The sequence below is a fragment of the Seriola lalandi genome, unplaced genomic scaffold (genome assembly GCF_002814215.2).
Source record: "Seriola lalandi dorsalis isolate HSWRI2012SDOR001 ecotype SW California unplaced genomic scaffold, Sedor1 jcf7180002055006, whole genome shotgun sequence".
In the NCBI taxonomy this organism is placed as follows: Eukaryota; Metazoa; Chordata; class Actinopteri; order Carangiformes; family Carangidae; genus Seriola; species Seriola lalandi.
The window spans coordinates 1,793,295-1,811,004 of record NW_019525549.1 but is presented as its reverse complement, the minus strand read 5'-3'; the positions used below and the strand labels follow the sequence as shown (position 1 = coordinate 1,811,004).

At 39.8% G+C, this 17,710-nt stretch overlaps 1 protein-coding gene across 1 annotated transcript; it reads left to right on the top strand.

Moving 5' to 3' along the window:
- The first annotated feature begins 5,800 nt into the window (after positions 1-5,800).
- On the top strand, positions 5,801-15,935 carry ndufs8a (NADH:ubiquinone oxidoreductase core subunit S8a). Its single transcript, XM_023397243.2, has 8 exons — positions 5,801-5,941; positions 9,551-9,606; positions 10,804-10,869; positions 11,170-11,259; positions 11,538-11,646; positions 12,713-12,776; positions 14,044-14,172; positions 15,273-15,935. The coding sequence occupies exons 2-8, from the start codon at positions 9,564-9,566 to the stop codon at positions 15,402-15,404; spliced, it is 633 nt and encodes a 210-aa protein (XP_023253011.1). The 5' UTR covers positions 5,801-5,941; positions 9,551-9,563; the 3' UTR covers positions 15,405-15,935.
- Positions 15,936-17,710: the final 1,775 nt, after the last annotated feature.

Sequence of the window (17,710 nt, the reverse complement as noted above, 5' to 3'; positions counted from 1 at the left end):
GACAGCGAAATGAGCGAATCAGCGATCTTGAAGTATAAGCATCCACCGGAGCAGTTTTCAAGTTTTTAATTCCGTTGTTCGGAGTTGATTTGGAGACGTTACTGATCCTCAGCGACTTTGTCTTTGTTAAAAACGACTAGCTTTGTGTTTGGCGATTCTCTTCTGTCACTCTGCGAATTTACATATAAATAAACGGACACATTTTATGATGTAGGCCGAAAATGAGCTTCCCTTCATTATAAGACCAGCAGCCGCCATTGGTGGACAGGCAGTGATATTGGTTTACAGTGGCAATGCCTTTGTAAGTATATATTCTGGTGCCCAATGGAAATACCTGAAAAAGTTTTTTGGCTGAAGAAGAGTAAAGTGTCCCCGTCTCTAGTGATAAGAGCTTTTACTTGGGTCTCCAGGGTATCAAACATCTGCACAATGATGGAAACAGGGTCCCCAGGTACCAGGGGCATGTGTATCTTGTGGGTGCAACTGGAAGTGTATAGCTGGCGAGGGGTGCTTGGGTTAGGGGGTCTGCCCTGGAGCATGTAGAGGCTGGTGGAGGGGGTGTCCGGGCCTGGATGTCTCCCAGGGAATGAGGGCCTGTCCTGGGGGTATGCAGACTTTGTCCACTTAACCTACCTTATTGCAGAGCATGGGTTCAGCAGAATGGACAGGTAGTGGTTGTACATTGATACAATGGCAATACCTTGAACAGACACTGGCATAAAATGGCTATACCTTTCAGTCTGTGACAATGGGGTGCATGGGTCACCAAGCAATAGCAATATCTGAGCTGTTAAGTTATTGCCATCAGACACCCTGTCCATTGACACCTGGAGAGTGAGGTATCTGGTGGAAGGAGAGTGTGTTGCACCAAAAGCACCAAAACTTTGAAAAATTGTATGTTCACAGGGGAAAGGACCAGAGCTCCTGTTTGTTGACCACATTGATCCTTGGAAAATCTAGATTTTCTTACTACCCTCTCCAGGATTTTTAGGACCTACTTCCTACTTCTTCTGTGCCTTATTCTGTATATCTAATGTATTAAATAAATTTTAAAAAAAGTACCTATGCTCCCTATGGAGGAGGTGATGAAGGCAAACTTCAGCAGGCTGACGACCTCACACCATGGTGACCTCTGACCTCCCGTCAGCATGGCCAACAGGGAGCCAGAGATGATGAGCAGGGAGCAGCCTTGACAACACAGTGGTTCATTATCAGAAATGTTGTCTTCCTGTACTGAGATGTCAAGCACTATGATGAAGATGTTACAATACTAGAGTCAAGAAAATGAGGTGGGTTGAGAGGTAGTGGGATACACCAAGAGAGGAGATTACAACGTATATTCTTGTAATGCACTATTGTTGGCCTTGGCATGTAAATTTTACCTAAATCTGACAAGGTGAGACTGATGAAAGGAAGCCAGTAACGACAGCAGAACTGACCCCTGCACTGAAAACGACAGAAAGAAGAAGAAAATATATTGAGATCATGTCAAAGTGAATGATCATCCAAAACCAAAAGTTCCAGTCTATTTCAGCCACAGTACTTCATGGTCAGGAATAACAGTTCACACTAATATGAGGAACTGCCATCCCACCTTACCATGACTTTGACCAGCAGAACAAGACAGTTTCCCACAACTCCCATCACCATCTCCAGTCCCAGCACAGCCACCAGCAGCCACCTCTCTGCCTCTGTCCACAGACATTCCATGAACATTGTCCCATTAAACCACTCAGCCACTGGGAGACAGGAAACACACAGCACAGCAGACTTTAGTATAAAGGGACTACCTGAGCTCATGTCCACCACACTAAACCTGCTATTACTCAAGGTTTTATACCAACATGTTGAATTGGAATAAGTTACTCTTTGCATATTGACATAAAAAGGAAACCAAAACATTGCTAAATGGAATGTTAAATTATGGTTTACAGGAAGTGTAAACTTACCATTCTAGTTACATTGTAATCCTTTACAGTATATCTTTTGGATGTTTGGCTTGCATATTTTAACTGGTGATAATTTAGACAGATGATGCTACGTGGACTCCTGCATCTTTACTCTTCTTGGACTTTATTGTCCCATCCTTCACATTTTGTAGTTCTGTGTGATTTAATGTCTTCTTTTCTCATAATGTCAAATGAACTAAAAGTAAAAATAGAAAAAAACAGGAACTGGGTATTACTATTATACAATTTAACAATATTTATCTATATGTATTTATTCATATTTATATATAGTTATTGATATATATATATATATATATATATATATATATATATCAGAAATGTTGACTTCCTGCACTGAGATGTCAAGCATCTCAGTGTATTGATGAAGGTGTTACAATAGTAGAGTCAAATGAAATGAGCAGGTGGGTTGAGATATATATACATATACATATACATATATATATATATATATATATATATATATATATATATATATACATACAGAGAGAGCGAGAGCTAGTAGTTATTAGTTATTAGTACACTGTATACTACCCACGATTGTACATTTTTGGAAGAACCATAAAACTAAGACGAATGGATGGTGAGTCAGACACTGGTGCAGTATTCTCTTTCTTTCTTTTGTACCACTAACTGAATGTTAAGTAAACAGAAAGGATGGTCACTGCCTAATGATATCTGACCTTTTTCCTTGCTTTACAGACAATATGGAGACTTGTCATACAGACAGAGGCACTTTACTCATTCACAGGGACAGACGAAGATTTAAACATCAAACTGACAACATTTGATGTTTGATCGAAAAAAAAACAGCTACACTTACTTGTACAGTGAGCTGTCAGTCCACAGCCATCAACGGGGGGTTGTAGGTGTTTGTACTGGACAGCTCAGATGGAAGTGTCATCAAAAACATTTTCAATTAAAATTCACATGCTCCATTACCTTAACTAGAAGCAGCTCTGACGCATGTTGTGTGTGTGCCTGTAATTCTACTGCTGCTAACTACTACTGCCAACCTAATGACTAAACAACAACAGTAAGGGAAATCAGCTACTATTAGGAATCACATTTCTATAACATGTCAAGCAATATGTTTTTAAACTGCAGCAGGAGCAATTTCTCTTTTAAATCAGCTGTGCAGTTTTAACCTTAACTGGAGAGGTTCACACTACTGACTGCTCTTAATTAATAAAACCTCATCTAGTGGTTACACCACAAATGCTGATACAACTCTATACATTTTTTCTGACAAGGTGAAAGAGGAGATGGATTAAATTAATTCACCGGTTTCACTAATTCACTAGTCTCTTAGAGGGTCTATAATTGAAATCTCAACAATGGATCCATCTGACAGCAGTTTATTCCTCGGAGAAGTAAATATTATGAAGACAAAATGCTTAAAAAAAAGAGATACGCCATAAATATTATAAAAGATTGAAAAAAAACTCTGCCCCCAGGAAGATTTTTGGGCACTGTATGGTTTATTTTCTTTAGAATTTTACATTGGATATATAAAACAAATATTGGAGAGGTTTAGACTTAATACTGAATATTCCTGTGGATTAGAAAATAAAGGGAAAGCAAACGAGAAACTAATTTATAATAATAATAATAATAATTATAATTATTATTATCTTCTTTGTACAATTGATTTTATTGAATGGAAAATACTACATTAGGAAGATACGTACTGATCCTAAATCAAATCCATTTTTCAAGAACTGCTTCTTTGTAAAAATAAGAATGCTGTGAATACATATAGTGGTATTGTTAAATACAATATTGTGTATTGTTTTAATATATGTATTTATAGTTCTGTGTTTTACTTCATTGATTGTCCTGTTATATGTGTTTGTTTTAAGGCTGTAAGCCCTGGTATGAACAGTTATATTTCCTTTTTTTCTGTACATACTGTTCTATTAATAAAAGAAGAGCAAAACTAAACAAAACCCACATACAGACTAAAACAAAAACATGGTATGTCAGTCAAAAGTCCAAGTCTTTTTCTCAGATTCAGCCAGACATAGGCAGATCTGTTTTTGCTGATGATGGAGCTTTGTGGAGAAGGGGAAAAATATCTTGCATATTAATGGGAAAATGCAAGAAGCAATCAGTAAGGTAGAACAGTAGGCTTATGATTGAGGATTTAAATTTTCAGTTGAAAAAACAAACAGTGATCTTCACAAGGAAAAGATTTCTGCCTGAAGTAAGCCTGCAGATGTATGGAAAAATATTGAAGAGAGTAAATGTTTTCAAATTTTTAGGAATTGTTTTTGATTTAAAGTTAACATGCTGTGATCATAAACATAAAATAGTTGTGAAATGTCAGAAGGTTTTAAATATCATGAGGTGTCTAAGTGGCATGGAATGGGGAGCAAGTTCTTCTTCATTAAAAACTATATATGTGACAATGATCCGGTCTGTGTTAGATAATGGAAGTGTGGTATATGGCTCAGCTTAAAAAACTCTGCTTGAAAAACTGGACAAGATACAAGCCCAGACAACCCCTATCTCAGCCCTACAAGTCCTCGGGGAAGAGATGCCTTTGAAATTAGAATGAAACAGTTAATGACTAACTTCTGGGCTAGTCTCAAAGGACATAAAGAACAACATCCTACAAAAGTAGTGATGCAGGAGTGCTGGGAACAAGGTAAAGGGCAAAGAGTTAGCTTCGGGTGGGCTGGTAAAAAAATATGCAGAAGATATGGGGGTAAATAATATCAAGATGAGCCCAACAGTAGTGATCCCAGAGGTTGAACCATGGACACACATAACACCACAAACAGATTTGTACCTGCTGGAGCTCAGGAAGGCAGAGAAAGGGAAAGTGGATTTGTTGACAGCATCCTCAGCCCATGTTCATGAACCATATTTTCAGCATACACAAATATATACAGATGCGTCAAAAGATCCAGAACGGTGGACAACTGGGGCTGCTTTTTCAGTTCCAGACACGAAGGTTATTGCAATAAAGCAAATTATTTAATTTGGGAATCTATACAGTGGAGATGCTGGCAGTATTTTTGGCTCTGTGGTGGGTGGAGGAAAACAAGCCAAGGAAGATTATAAATAATATAATTCTGTTTCCTTCAATTCTAGCCGCCAAGATATCCTATTCAAAGTGTAACATACGACAAGGTATGTCAATTAAATTCATTTGGGTTTCAGCACGTGTAGTAATGAGCTGATATGCCTATTTAATGACATGACTTTGTACTGGGCTGCTCAGATGTCATTAGTAGATATAAAACAGCGGCAAAAAAGGCGCAAATTTATACTGTATCTGTGTTATTGTAATACTGTATCGTCTATTGTTGTATTCTTTTGGCAGGGATAAGTAATCCTTGAATTTGTGTTAAAAATCCCCGAGCTTTGTGTAGCAACAGGCTGTAATGACAAGAAAAACGGATCAGTCTTTTCTTTCCCAAAAGATGCAGAGAGGTAAGTCTAGACAGGGTAGATTTTAATATTAGCTACTGTCCAGTGGCGATTGCTCTAAGACTGCAAGGGAAGCTCAGCTTCCCCTAAAATGTCAACAAAATAAGAGACCAAATATGTGCTGTTGTGTGAACATTTCATTGACTAAATATGCGCTAGAACACGTTCATCTTTTGTTCAGAATCAGCTACTTATCACAGGTAACCGACACGACTTCTTCTCATTCATCCCCGCAGCGCCACAGAGCTTTACACAGTTTATGATGTAGGCCGAAAAATGAGCTTCCCCTCCTTATAGGACCAGCAGCCGCCACTGCTACTGTCACATTTCATGCCAGTGGCCTTGGCTTGAGGGAGGGGTTGAGGAACAACGCCCACTAAGGAGACCGGAACTGTGTCCCATTTCATACCACTGGCGCTGCCTGTAATGCGGTAACTTCCAGTGACGTAACACGTTGTGTAACTTCCTGTACACGCAGGGTCCGTTCCGCAAATCGTCCGCTGTTCTGGTTAAGAAGGCCAAATAGCGACAATTAGGTGAGTTTTTTACATCTTTAAATCTTATTTCACAAAAAGCTCCTTTACGTTACGACAGACAGTAAATGTATTATTATTCATGTCATTCATGTTCATGTCTTGCAAGGATTGGAATTGTCTTTAATTCACCTCAAGCGACCTTTGTGCAAAAGTCCTTGACAGTACGACGCTAGCTTAGCTTAACTTAGTTAAGCAATAAACCACGACTTTCCACAAAGTAAACCCAAAGTCAACGACAGTTTACTGTTCATAGTACATGTGTGTTGTGCAGTGAAGTCGAGTTGTCTCAAGAGTATATCGTGTGTGCGTCTTCCAAGCTACTGTTGTAAAGCTGAACAATGTCATGCTACCGAAGTAGCGTGAAGTGTCAGCGCTAACTTGGTTCATGGATAGCCGAGGTGGAGAAACACCTGCACCTCAAAGTGGATGACTGGGAAAAAGTCCCATTTACTGGTGAATCACAGTTTGAGATTTTTGGCAACAGAAGGGTGTATATAAGGAGGCAAACAGAAGAGAGAATGATACCACGGTGCATCATGGTGGGGGAATATTCATGTCTTGGGGTGTTTTTACTCTGGAGTTTGACACCTGCACCTGACAACACCCTGAAGAAGAGGAACCACTCCACTCAGAGACATGCTACACTCTTTGGTTTGCATCTTTGTGAAGAAGGATTCATACTACAGCAGGATCATTACACAAACGCCTCAAAGCTTTACTACAAGTACTTGAAGACCAGAGAAGTCCTGAAGTATTGAGCATCTGCTGATACCGAGTCCTGATACCATACGTCGCACAGTGAACGCTTTAAAGTTATAATCCTTAACTTTTCCACATTAATTTGTCTAAAAATGACCAGACCTATGTTCTATATTTTTTTGAGTTGTGCTCTTATATTTCCCCAAATGTTTCGATCAATTCTCAAACCAGAAAAATATGTAATTTTTAAGTGGTAACGCTCCATGTCATTTGGTTGACTCTCAATGCCACCATATCTTCTCTGATCATGTTTTGTGTTTGTCTGACAGAAGCTTAACATTGACTTTTATCTAGTTTTAAGCCACATACACTTTTTACACCTTGGTGGTTTTCAACTCTATATTTGAACCAGATGAAGGTTTTTAGTCATCAGACGTCTGGATTATCAGTCATCAGTTATCAGAGTTACAAGTTATCAGAGAAACAAGCTGAGGAAATGTTAGACAGCTCAAATCCCAGCTGCTGGAGACATCCTGTCCTGTGTCCACTGAAGAGCATTGTCGGTGAATCTCTGATCTTTAAATGCAATCTGCTTTATTGGTGTTTCTACTGGTTTTCATCTCCAGGTGTGTTTGTTATGGAGAGGAGGACACCTCTGTGGATAATTCAGCTGCTGCTAAAAACCTGCTGAACGTCTGATTCATAAATTATTAGAGAAACAATCCAAACAAAGGTTAGCATCAATCTCAGCTCCAACTCTTCCCTGACGTCTTTGTCCTCTGTACAGCGTCGCTAAAACACTGACTTTAAATGTGAAATTGGTTAGAATCACCGGGTCTGTTTGATTTCCTGAACCACTGACACAGTAGGAATCCAAACCCACTCTATTTCATAACATCACCCAACACCATCTTTTTTTAGTGTTTTTATTGAAAGTAGCAGAAGTTACAAACTGTGTGTTTAAATACATTAAGTTATTTAAATCAATCTAATGTATATGCTTGACAGTTTAAAAGCTCTGCAATGCATTAATAAAAAAAAATCCTGAATCCTTAATTCCTTAATATTTTTTTTTATTATTATTGTAAAATCAAATGGCAGTCTGCAGTGACAAGGGACAAATGTCTGAGGTAAAGCCAAAAGCCGTCTGATAAAAGATCTTCTAGGTAGTTACAAACCTTGTTGTAAAGCTCCGGTAGGGCAGTGTGTTGTGCTCAACACAGTCAATACCAATCTGTTAAAAAAATGCCTTGATTGATCCCAATACAGATTGGGACATCCCAACCAAGGAGTCCATACTGTCATGGACTTTCCTCCATGGTCACCTGACCTCAAACCCCACCGAACATTTATGAAGGCTTTTGAAGGTTGAGAAAGATGAGCACGCTGTGACATCACAAGAACCTCTGTGGACCATTGTCAGATCTTGCGGGGAGAACATCAGGTTTTGTCCATTCAGCTCAAGTGCGTGCTGTCATTAAAGCAAAAGGGGGACAAAGCAAGTACCAAGATATTCTGAAAATCATGCACATTTTCTCTCAAATTGTTAAAGCTGAAAAATAGTTTTACATTCAAAACAAATGCAAAATAGAGGTATCTTGATTCGTGGTCTTAGACTAATGGAGTCACTTTTTTAGAGTCACAGTTTTAGAACAGTTGTTCCAGTTTTTCCTGAAATCAACATAATGCAATGTCTCAGTATTTCTGAAATTAAGGCATAGACCATTTTTCTTTTCTTTTTTTCTTTTTCTAAAGCAATCATGGAATTTTAAACCCTAAACTGAATCTAGATGTCTGACTCCTCCAGCTGAAGTCTCTGTCATTCTTTCTACAGTGGAGATCAGACCATTTTCAGAAAGTTGGTCCACTAATGTGTGTCACTGTCAGCTTCAGTCCAGTTCTTCCCAGACCACATCCATGAGGTTCAGATCTGGAGACTGTGCTGATCTTCATCATGTTGCTGTAGGATGAAGCTCTGACCAACCAATCTGTTTTCTTTTGTTCCTGCTCTGTCTCCCTCCACTCTGACACCAGTATACAGTCCTACTTCCTGCAGAACAGTGTTGTCATGGTGACTATCAGAGGGTGTAGTGTACAGAGGTGAAGTGTTTCATTTACTTCCACTGCTGCAGGACAGAAGGACGTTGACAGTTTCTTTATCCCTGTTTCCTATGACTGTTACGGGAGTTTCAGTTTTTAGTGATAAGTTTTACATTTTTACTGTTGACTTATTTGATCTGCGCCCTCTCAAAACGTGCTTGTAGAGAGGGTCCTGCTCTGTTTTTTACACCGTGGAATTACTTCTTTCATTCAGCTACCTTTTTGTATGATATCGTGTGTTGTGCAACTATAACAAAGCAATTTTCCTGCATGGATCAATACATTTTTACTGATTCTAAAGGTTTTAAAGTCTCCTTCATTATTCCATGAAAGGTGTGTCACTGCTGCTGCAGCAACTGCTGGTCGTGTTGATCAGCAGCGAAACTACAATAACTAACTTCCTGTTTTTTGTTTTACCTACATGTACCTGTCTCTTTCACCTCTCACAGTATCTTTGCCTCATGTCTCTCCTCCTGCTTCTTCCTCACAGTGTAAACCTGAAATACAGCTGAAGTTTTTGTAGGTGGAAACAACTCCAATGGTACAACAAGGAGGCCAAATTATAACATCTCACCTGAATCAATTCTAAAGAGAAAGATTGACTAATCTGGCAGCATTGATAATCTAAAATCTTGCTGTGTCAGTACAATGTTTTTACACTGTTTGGATTGTGCCAGACATCAGGGAGGAGTGAGGATTTGTTTACTTTAATATACAGAATTGGCTTCAAATAATAAATATCTAATGATGCAGTTATGCAGTAAATTTTTTTTTAACTGTTCCTCATTGTTATTGTGTGTGTGGTTTCAGCTTCAAGGACATCATGGCTGCAACACTGCGTTTACTCTTCTCTGTGTCAAGGCCAGGTAAGATGAAAAAAAACAACACAAATTCTAGTAATTTCGGTACAAACACGTCAAGACAATAATCCAGTGTAGCTGTTGTTATTAGGAAGCATTTAAACACCAGATATGATTGAGTTGTGGTTCAAATTTGACAAATAACCAGGTAAACCAAGTCTGATTTCTTCATTAGTCCTTCTAGTTACATTTCCTTCACAGATTTGATTCTGAACATGTGGCACAAGCACTTTTTAGAGTCATGCTGAAACAAAGCTGCTTGAGACTCATCAGGTCTAGTGAATCACAGTTGTTACTGTGGTACTGTTAGGGCTATAATCAAAATCACAAAATGGTGCTGCAATTGTTTTGATGAAGGTAAAATGTGTCATAACTAGGCATGCCCTGATTGATCGGCTGCTGATCATTATCAGCCAATTTTCATTAAAAATACTTGATCAGTAGATGGGAATCAATGTTTCTAGTCACCAATTACCTTAAAACTGATCATCTGTGGTTAATACTCTGAGAAAAGCTCTGTTTGCTGTGTAGTGTAGCTCCGCCTCCCACCGACAGGCCACCCAAACAAAACATGTCGGCCCTGTGGAACTTTTACAAAGTGTGTGAGACTGATATAACGTACGCCATCTGCTATGCATGACAAACATGATCGGTATCGGTGACAAAATAATGTGATCACGGCACCTCTGGTCATAACATTGCTGTGCATTGAACATGGTTGTTGGAGTGTTGTGGTGCTACAGAGACGCCCCGGCCTACAAATAATATTTTCCAGATGTAAAGGAACAAGTTTGTTTGGTACAAGACCAACAAACATTTTTACATTTTTTTCCCAGAAATTAAAAATACAAAAATGATCATTCCAACTGAAATTGCAATATCTGCAAAAATAATTACAACATGATTTTTTCCTTATGGTGCAGTGCTAGTTTCTGCTGTGGAGACAGTTTCTCTCCAAATGTGACTGGCAAGGTTGTTAAACAATGAGTACAATATAAATCTAATCTGCAAGGGACACAACAGAGGTTGTGAAATCTCAAGCCACATAGATGTCACTGATATGAGCCACATTGGTACTGCCACATGCACAGTGTCCTTCAGTTGTGTAGTGAGGTGATGTAATGTGATGTATTCCAGTGCTGTTTAAAGGACGATTTCACTACAGTAATCTTAATGCAGTTTCTAATTAATTTTTACCTTCAGGCACTTTTGTGACCAGCCAGAGTCTAGTGAGATCCTTCAGTGTCTCTGCACAAAGGGAAGGATTCAGTAAGTACCACTGCAAACACAAATACAATTCATTGTGTTGCATTGCTGTTACTGATGTGTTTCCTATTGATGGCCTGACCCACAAAGTGAGATCAGTGTTACATTTCTCTCTGTGCATTCGTCAGGTTTGCTGGTTTTTACAAAGCAGACTCACTTTTCACCAGGGTTGCAGACTTTGTCACAAACATTCACTTGGACTCAAGGATGAACTGATTAGATTTTGGGGGTCTAAGATCAAGGTCACAGTGACCCAACAAAACATGGGGGGAACCACACCTCTGATTGTGTTTGTGTGTGTAGAGTATGTGAACGCCCAGGAGATTCCTACAGACATGAAGTCCATCACAGACCGAGCTGCTCAGACGCTGCTGTGGACAGAGCTCTTCAGAGGTCAGCTGCTCTTCTCTCTCTCTCTCTCTCTCTCTCTCTCTCTCTCTCTCTCTCTCTCTCTCTCTCTCTCTCTCTCTCACACAGACACACACACACACACACACACACACGATAGATGATGATGAAATGATGTATAACTATAGTTTATCAAAAAACATTGTAATGAACCGATCAGTCAACATGGTGGTGTGAGTATGACATCTCACCCAGGGCACAAACAGCCCTGCGCTAAGTGTATTGGTTCTTTTTCAACATGGATGATGGTGTTGTGATGTTAGGTCTGGGCATGACGATGAGCTACCTGTTCAGAGAGCCCGCCACCATCAACTACCCATTTGAGAAGGGGCCGCTGTCGCCCCGCTTCAGAGGAGAGCACGCCCTGCGCAGGTGAGATTGAGCCCTCATTAAACACCCAGTGTCATGTGAGGCTGCATCCACTCAACTGTGTTTTCGTTTTAAAATGCGTCACTGTAGCTACGTTTCCTCCTTCCGTCCACACAACTCCCGAGTTTTTGAGATCCTAAAACTCTGCAGGACCCGGTTTACTTTGAAAACTTTGGGGTTGTGTTTTATTTTGAAAACTCTGGGGTTGTGTTGTAGTCTGGACGGACAGAAACTGAGACCTTTGGAAAAGATTACTTCACACCCATGGTCTCTCCTGATTGGCTCTCATCAGCCTGGAGTACCAGTGGTGAATACAACATGATAATGAATTACAGTGTTACTGACCTTGTTGTCTTTGCTGTTGACAGGTGATCTGTTGAATTCTGCATTTTAACACTCCAACTGTCTTTACTGTTCCTTGTTCGTAGTGTTTTCTGAAACTAATCAACTTTAGAGGACAGAATCTACTGGGGTGTGATGTGTGTTCAGTCAAATTGATTAAAAACTAACCACCACTGAAATGATAATGTGAATAACTGGTCACATAAGGATTATTTGATTTTCACAGTGGAACAGATCTTCTTCTGTTCTGATGAATTTTAAGAGATACTTGTGAAAAATTACATGGAAGTAAAAATACTGACTAAATTTTGTATTTGCCTTAAAGGTGCTTTCAGACAGTAAGCCTTTTGTTTCCATGGCAACCACAGAAACCACAGCTGATTTTACTCCACCTCTTCACTGGAGAACAAAAATGTATTATCTCGTCTGTGACAATAAACAGTCTTGATATTAATCAGCAAAACTTGACTTCATTGTGTCATTTTGCTAACTATTCCTTCTAATTTAGACTAGCAGCTGTTTAGCTGCAGGCTGTATATCAGGTGGACAGCAGCAACCTGTGGGGTCAGAGGTTGTCAGGAGCTGTGGTGGCAGAATAAAGCCCTACAATGTCAGCAGCAGTAACTTCCTGTCTGAAAACACCTTAAATTACATTTAGAGTAAATTGTGATTGTGAGCAGCTCATGACACAGGTAGTAACAAAGTCTTTGTGATTATGTCACACCAGGTATCCCTCAGGAGAGGAGCGCTGTATTGCCTGCAAGCTGTGTGAAGCTATCTGCCCTGCCCAGGTACACACACACACACACACACACACACACACACACACACACACACACACACACACACACACACACATATTCACATATTCACACACACACACAGCCAGACTTAAACACACAGCCCTCTAGGAGTCCCTCCATCAAAACAATAACAAATGACAGCATTGAGTAACGTCATGGAATAGTGTGGGATCATGGGAGTTCATGTGTCTTCACCACAGACAGAGAGATGGTTCAGGCCTCAGCAGATAGATAGAAAGATAGAAAGATGGATTTATTGATTGATTGATTGGTTGATTGATTATGTATCCCTAGGGGAACCTCATGTATCCAGTAGCTCATTGGTATTGATAATAATAATAATAAATACACAATAATAACAACAATTACATTAGTCTACTAACTAACCATAAGCTTGATCAAAGAGGACAGTTTGAAGCCTGATGTTTTGTGATTAAACCTCTTTCAGACCTTAAAGGTTTGCACATATAAGATATAAGATAACAAAGAAAAATGATAAATAAAATAAAAACAGAAAATGCAGAATCTTCAGTGAGTGATACAGGCTATTACACATCTATATTACACTTCATGTTCGTCCATCGAGTTTAGACAGTTACATGACTTAAAAGGATTGAGATTGGATACGTGAATATCAGATGTCCTGACGTCTCTACCTATTGCACTCAAATATGGGCCCATATTTTCCGAAATACATCTGGACTATTATTAACTCTGTGGATAAGAAGCCTGATATGCTCTTTTCATTTCCATTAACACTATTCTACTTCCTGTTATCAAGGCCCGTTTTCAGCCAGGAACACACCTTTGAGGACCAATTATCTTCAATTGGCAAAATAATCAATATGCTGGGTTCACACTGAAATCTGTCTGTAGTATGTTAGTAATACTGTTAACTATTTCTAACCAGAAGTTATGCACCATTTCACATCCATAAAGCATATGAGACAGTGTGCCCCAGTCTTTGTTGCATGTCCAACATGTATCATCCTTCCTGAGCCCCAACCTTGACATTTTGATCGAGTCCAATAATTCCTAAAAAAGATGTTTGAAGCTGATCTTAAATGTAGCTGTATCTGTTCAAACCCTCAATAACTGTGTTTACTGTGACTTAAACATGACGTGTTTTAAAATACACATTTTATATCAGTTGTGAATAAATATAAGAATGAATAATTAGTCTAAACGGGAGGTAGCGAGCAGAGAAAAGCCTGTGCAGCACAGTACTGTCATCACCAACAATGTGTGTCTCCAGGCCATCTCCATTGAAGCTGAGACTCGAGCTGACGGCAGCAGGAGGACAACTCGCTACGACATCGACATGACCAAATGCATCTACTGTGGCTTCTGTCAGGAGGCGTGTCCTGTGGACGCCATCGTAGAGGTATGTGTAAGATCCTGAGCCTCAGCCTAAAGTAAATTCACTCAATTCACAGATGAAAGACCAGTCAGGTGTTGTTCCATCACATGTTTCCAGAACAGCTTCATATTCCCTCATGATGTTTGTGGAGGACACTTCACTCCATAGGTGTTCAACTTGACTGAGATCATCCTCTGCCTCAGCAGACCATCAGTGACCCCTGTGAACTATGGACAGAGACACTATTGTCCTGTTTCTCACGCATGTTTCACTTTCTTCCTTCAATTTGTCACTGTCTGTACAGAACTATTCAAGGCAGGAATAGAAATATTAAAAGGTAATAGTCTGCCTTATTTGTGTTAAAGATAATACAGCTCTTATTAAATATGAGCCATGTGTTCACTGTTAAATAGAGCATGAAAGTCAGTAGATAACTGACATTTGTGTTTTTTTTGGCTCAAAATGAACACACCACAAAAACAAGCAGTGAAAGTTTCTGCTGCAACATCTGAGAAGGAAACTACAGCTGTGTGTGAGGCCACTCTCTTGTCTCTGAGCTCTGCAGCAGTTCCTTCCTCCTCATGGTTTCTGCTCTGATCTGCTTTGACACCTGATATAGACAGGTGTGTGTCTTTGCACATAATGTCCAATCATCTCAGAGATCATCAAGAGAAATGGAGGAACCTGAGCTAAATTTCAAGTGTCACAGCAAAGTGTATTTGTGTCACTGTGATATTTCAGTAAATAAGCAGCCGTTTTTTCCCACCCAGTGCCTGGAACTTGTGCAGTGCCAACATTTAGCTTCAGGAATAGAAGAGTGGAAAGAGAAGCAGAACCCATGCTAAAGCTAAAAGTAATTATACATATTAAATTACCACTTGTGAAGTTCCTGTGCTGGAAAAAGTAAACCAGCCTTCTAAGACTTGAAAACGTGAGTCGAAGCCGGAGGTGTTTGCCTAACATGATACAGACCTCTGTCCTGTTGAGCCAATATTTGCCTTTGATGATGATTCAGTGTTTCCATTAGAAAGATGACCTCTAACTGTGATGGTCTTCATCTTTACCTCTTTCTTTGATCCCTCTCTTCCTTCTTCTCTCTATCGCTATCTTCTTTCTTTCTGCAGGGCCCTAACTTTGAGTTTTCCACTGAGACCCATGAAGAGCTGCTCTACAACAAGGAGAAGCTCCTCAACAACGGAGACAAGTGGGAAGCAGAGATAGCCGCCAACATACAAGCTGATTACCTTTACCGATAGTCACCACACACACACACACACACACACACACACACACACACAGTTAGCACATACCAACATAACCTCTGTGACACATACGTCCAAACTGTACATACTGTAAGAAGACAGGCGCAGCTGTGATGGATGTTCTTCAGGGTTGGATTTCTTTTGTTTCAGACTTCAGCGTCATCCTCTTCTGATCAGATGATTTTACTTTGACATGTTTCTGATTTTTACCATGGTATTGTCTGGAAGACATATTTATTGTAGGAAAGTGAATACTACACTGGCTGTCTGTGTGCCAGCTGTGTGGTTATCCACTGAGGACCATGTGGTTGTGTCTGCGCAGTCCGACTTGACGAACGCACACAGTGTGAGTCATGCTGTGACAGTATTGGTGCTGTGACAGACTTCCTCCTGGTTTGATCCTGATGCCCCATAGAAGTGCATGTGGATTATTGTTATTATCTTGGATGTTAGTCAGTTTTATGGTCTTGACGCTGTTTCCACCCCACCTCACTCAAATAATAAAGTTCTGGGAGAAACTCTGAATGTGAAGGATTCTTCAATTCTGCCTGAGGTATTTATATTGCAGTGAAAAATGAGCCCACATTGAGTAAAAATGTGATGAGTGGTAAAAACGCAGAGAAACTGCTTGGGGTTTTTGCAGACTGATATCGAACAAAGAATGTACATGCACTTTTATAGAGAAAAGAACAAAGGCAGCAGTCAGGGTGTGTGCATGTACAATTCTGGGTGCCATCGAATCTGTCAAAGTGTCAGGAGAAGCAGCTGCATCTTCAAGGACAAGCAACTACTGAGTTCGTACCAGACAGTAGCATATGTGTGAGGACAGCTTTGTGCTCTAGGTCATACACAGCCAAACCCACAAAGTGCAAAATATGATTTTTCTATAACAGTTTTTAATCATGGGAATTTAGACAGTTCTCCTGTGGTGCATTATCATTTGACCTTGTATGAAGTAAAAAAATTACATAACTATAAATAAATAAATATATATAGAAATAAGTCATTTTTGTCCTTCATATTTACTCATCTTAATATTTGTATGTAGAAAAGTGATGAGAGCCATGGTGAAGAAAACAGAGAGGCGGCAGTAAAGCCTCTGACAGATAATAAAACGCTGTGAAAAGCCACAGAACAGGCCGGGCTCTGTCTTCTATCAAGTCCTCAGACACAAGTTAAACCAGGGAATCCCGGTGAAGCAATCATACATTATGTACATACAGTGGCAAGAAAAAGTATGTGAACCTTTTGGAATGTCACGGTTTTCTGAATAAATTTGTCATAAAATCTGATCATCTAAGTCAAGGGTATTGACAAATATGTGTCTAAAATAATAAGAAAAAATCTGATCTTTCATGTCTTTATTGAACACACTCATTCAACATTCAAAATGGCAGTGGAAAAAGTAAGTGAACCCTTAGAATTAATAACTGGTTGACCCCCCCCCCCAGCAGCAATAACCTCAACCAGGCGCTTCCTGTAGCTCTGGATCAGAACTAAATGTATTTCTCATTGGGATATTATTTGATAGACCAACACAAAATGGCACATAATTGTGAAGTGGAAGGAAAATGATACATGGTTTTCACATTTTTTTACAGATAAAAAAACTGAAAAGTGTGGTGTGCAATAATATTCAGCCCCCTGAGTCAATACTTTGTAGAACCACCTTTCGCTGCAATTACAGCTGCAAGTCTTTTGGGGTATGTCTCTACCAGCTTTGCACATCTAGAGACTGAAATTTTGCCCATTCTTCTTTGCAAAATAGCTCAAGCTCAGTCAGATTGGATGGAGAACATCTGTGAACAGCAATTTTCAAGTCTTGCCAGAGATTCTCAGTTGGATTTAGGTCTGGACTTTGACTGGGCCATTCTAACACAAGAATATGCTTTGATGTAAACCATTCCACTGTAGCTCTGGCTGTATGTTTAGGGTCGTTTCCTGCTGGAGGATGAACCTCTGCCCCAGTCTCAAGTCTTTTGCAGACTAACAGGTTTTCTTCCAAGATTGCCCTGTATTTGGCTCCATCCATCTTCCCATCAACTCTGACCAGCTTCCCTGTCCCTGCCGAAGAAAAGCATCTCCACAGTATTATGCTGCCACCACCATGTTTCACTATGGGGATGGTGTGTTCAGGGTGATGTGCAGTGCCCCCCCCCCCTCCACTGTATGAAAGAAGGGGGATAGGTAGCCTTCCATCTAATAAGAATTAATCATTGCGCTAGCAGTGCAATCGCATTTGACTGGTATGAGGTGATTCCCTGCCTGTTTGAGGGCACACCAAACAATGCTATACAACA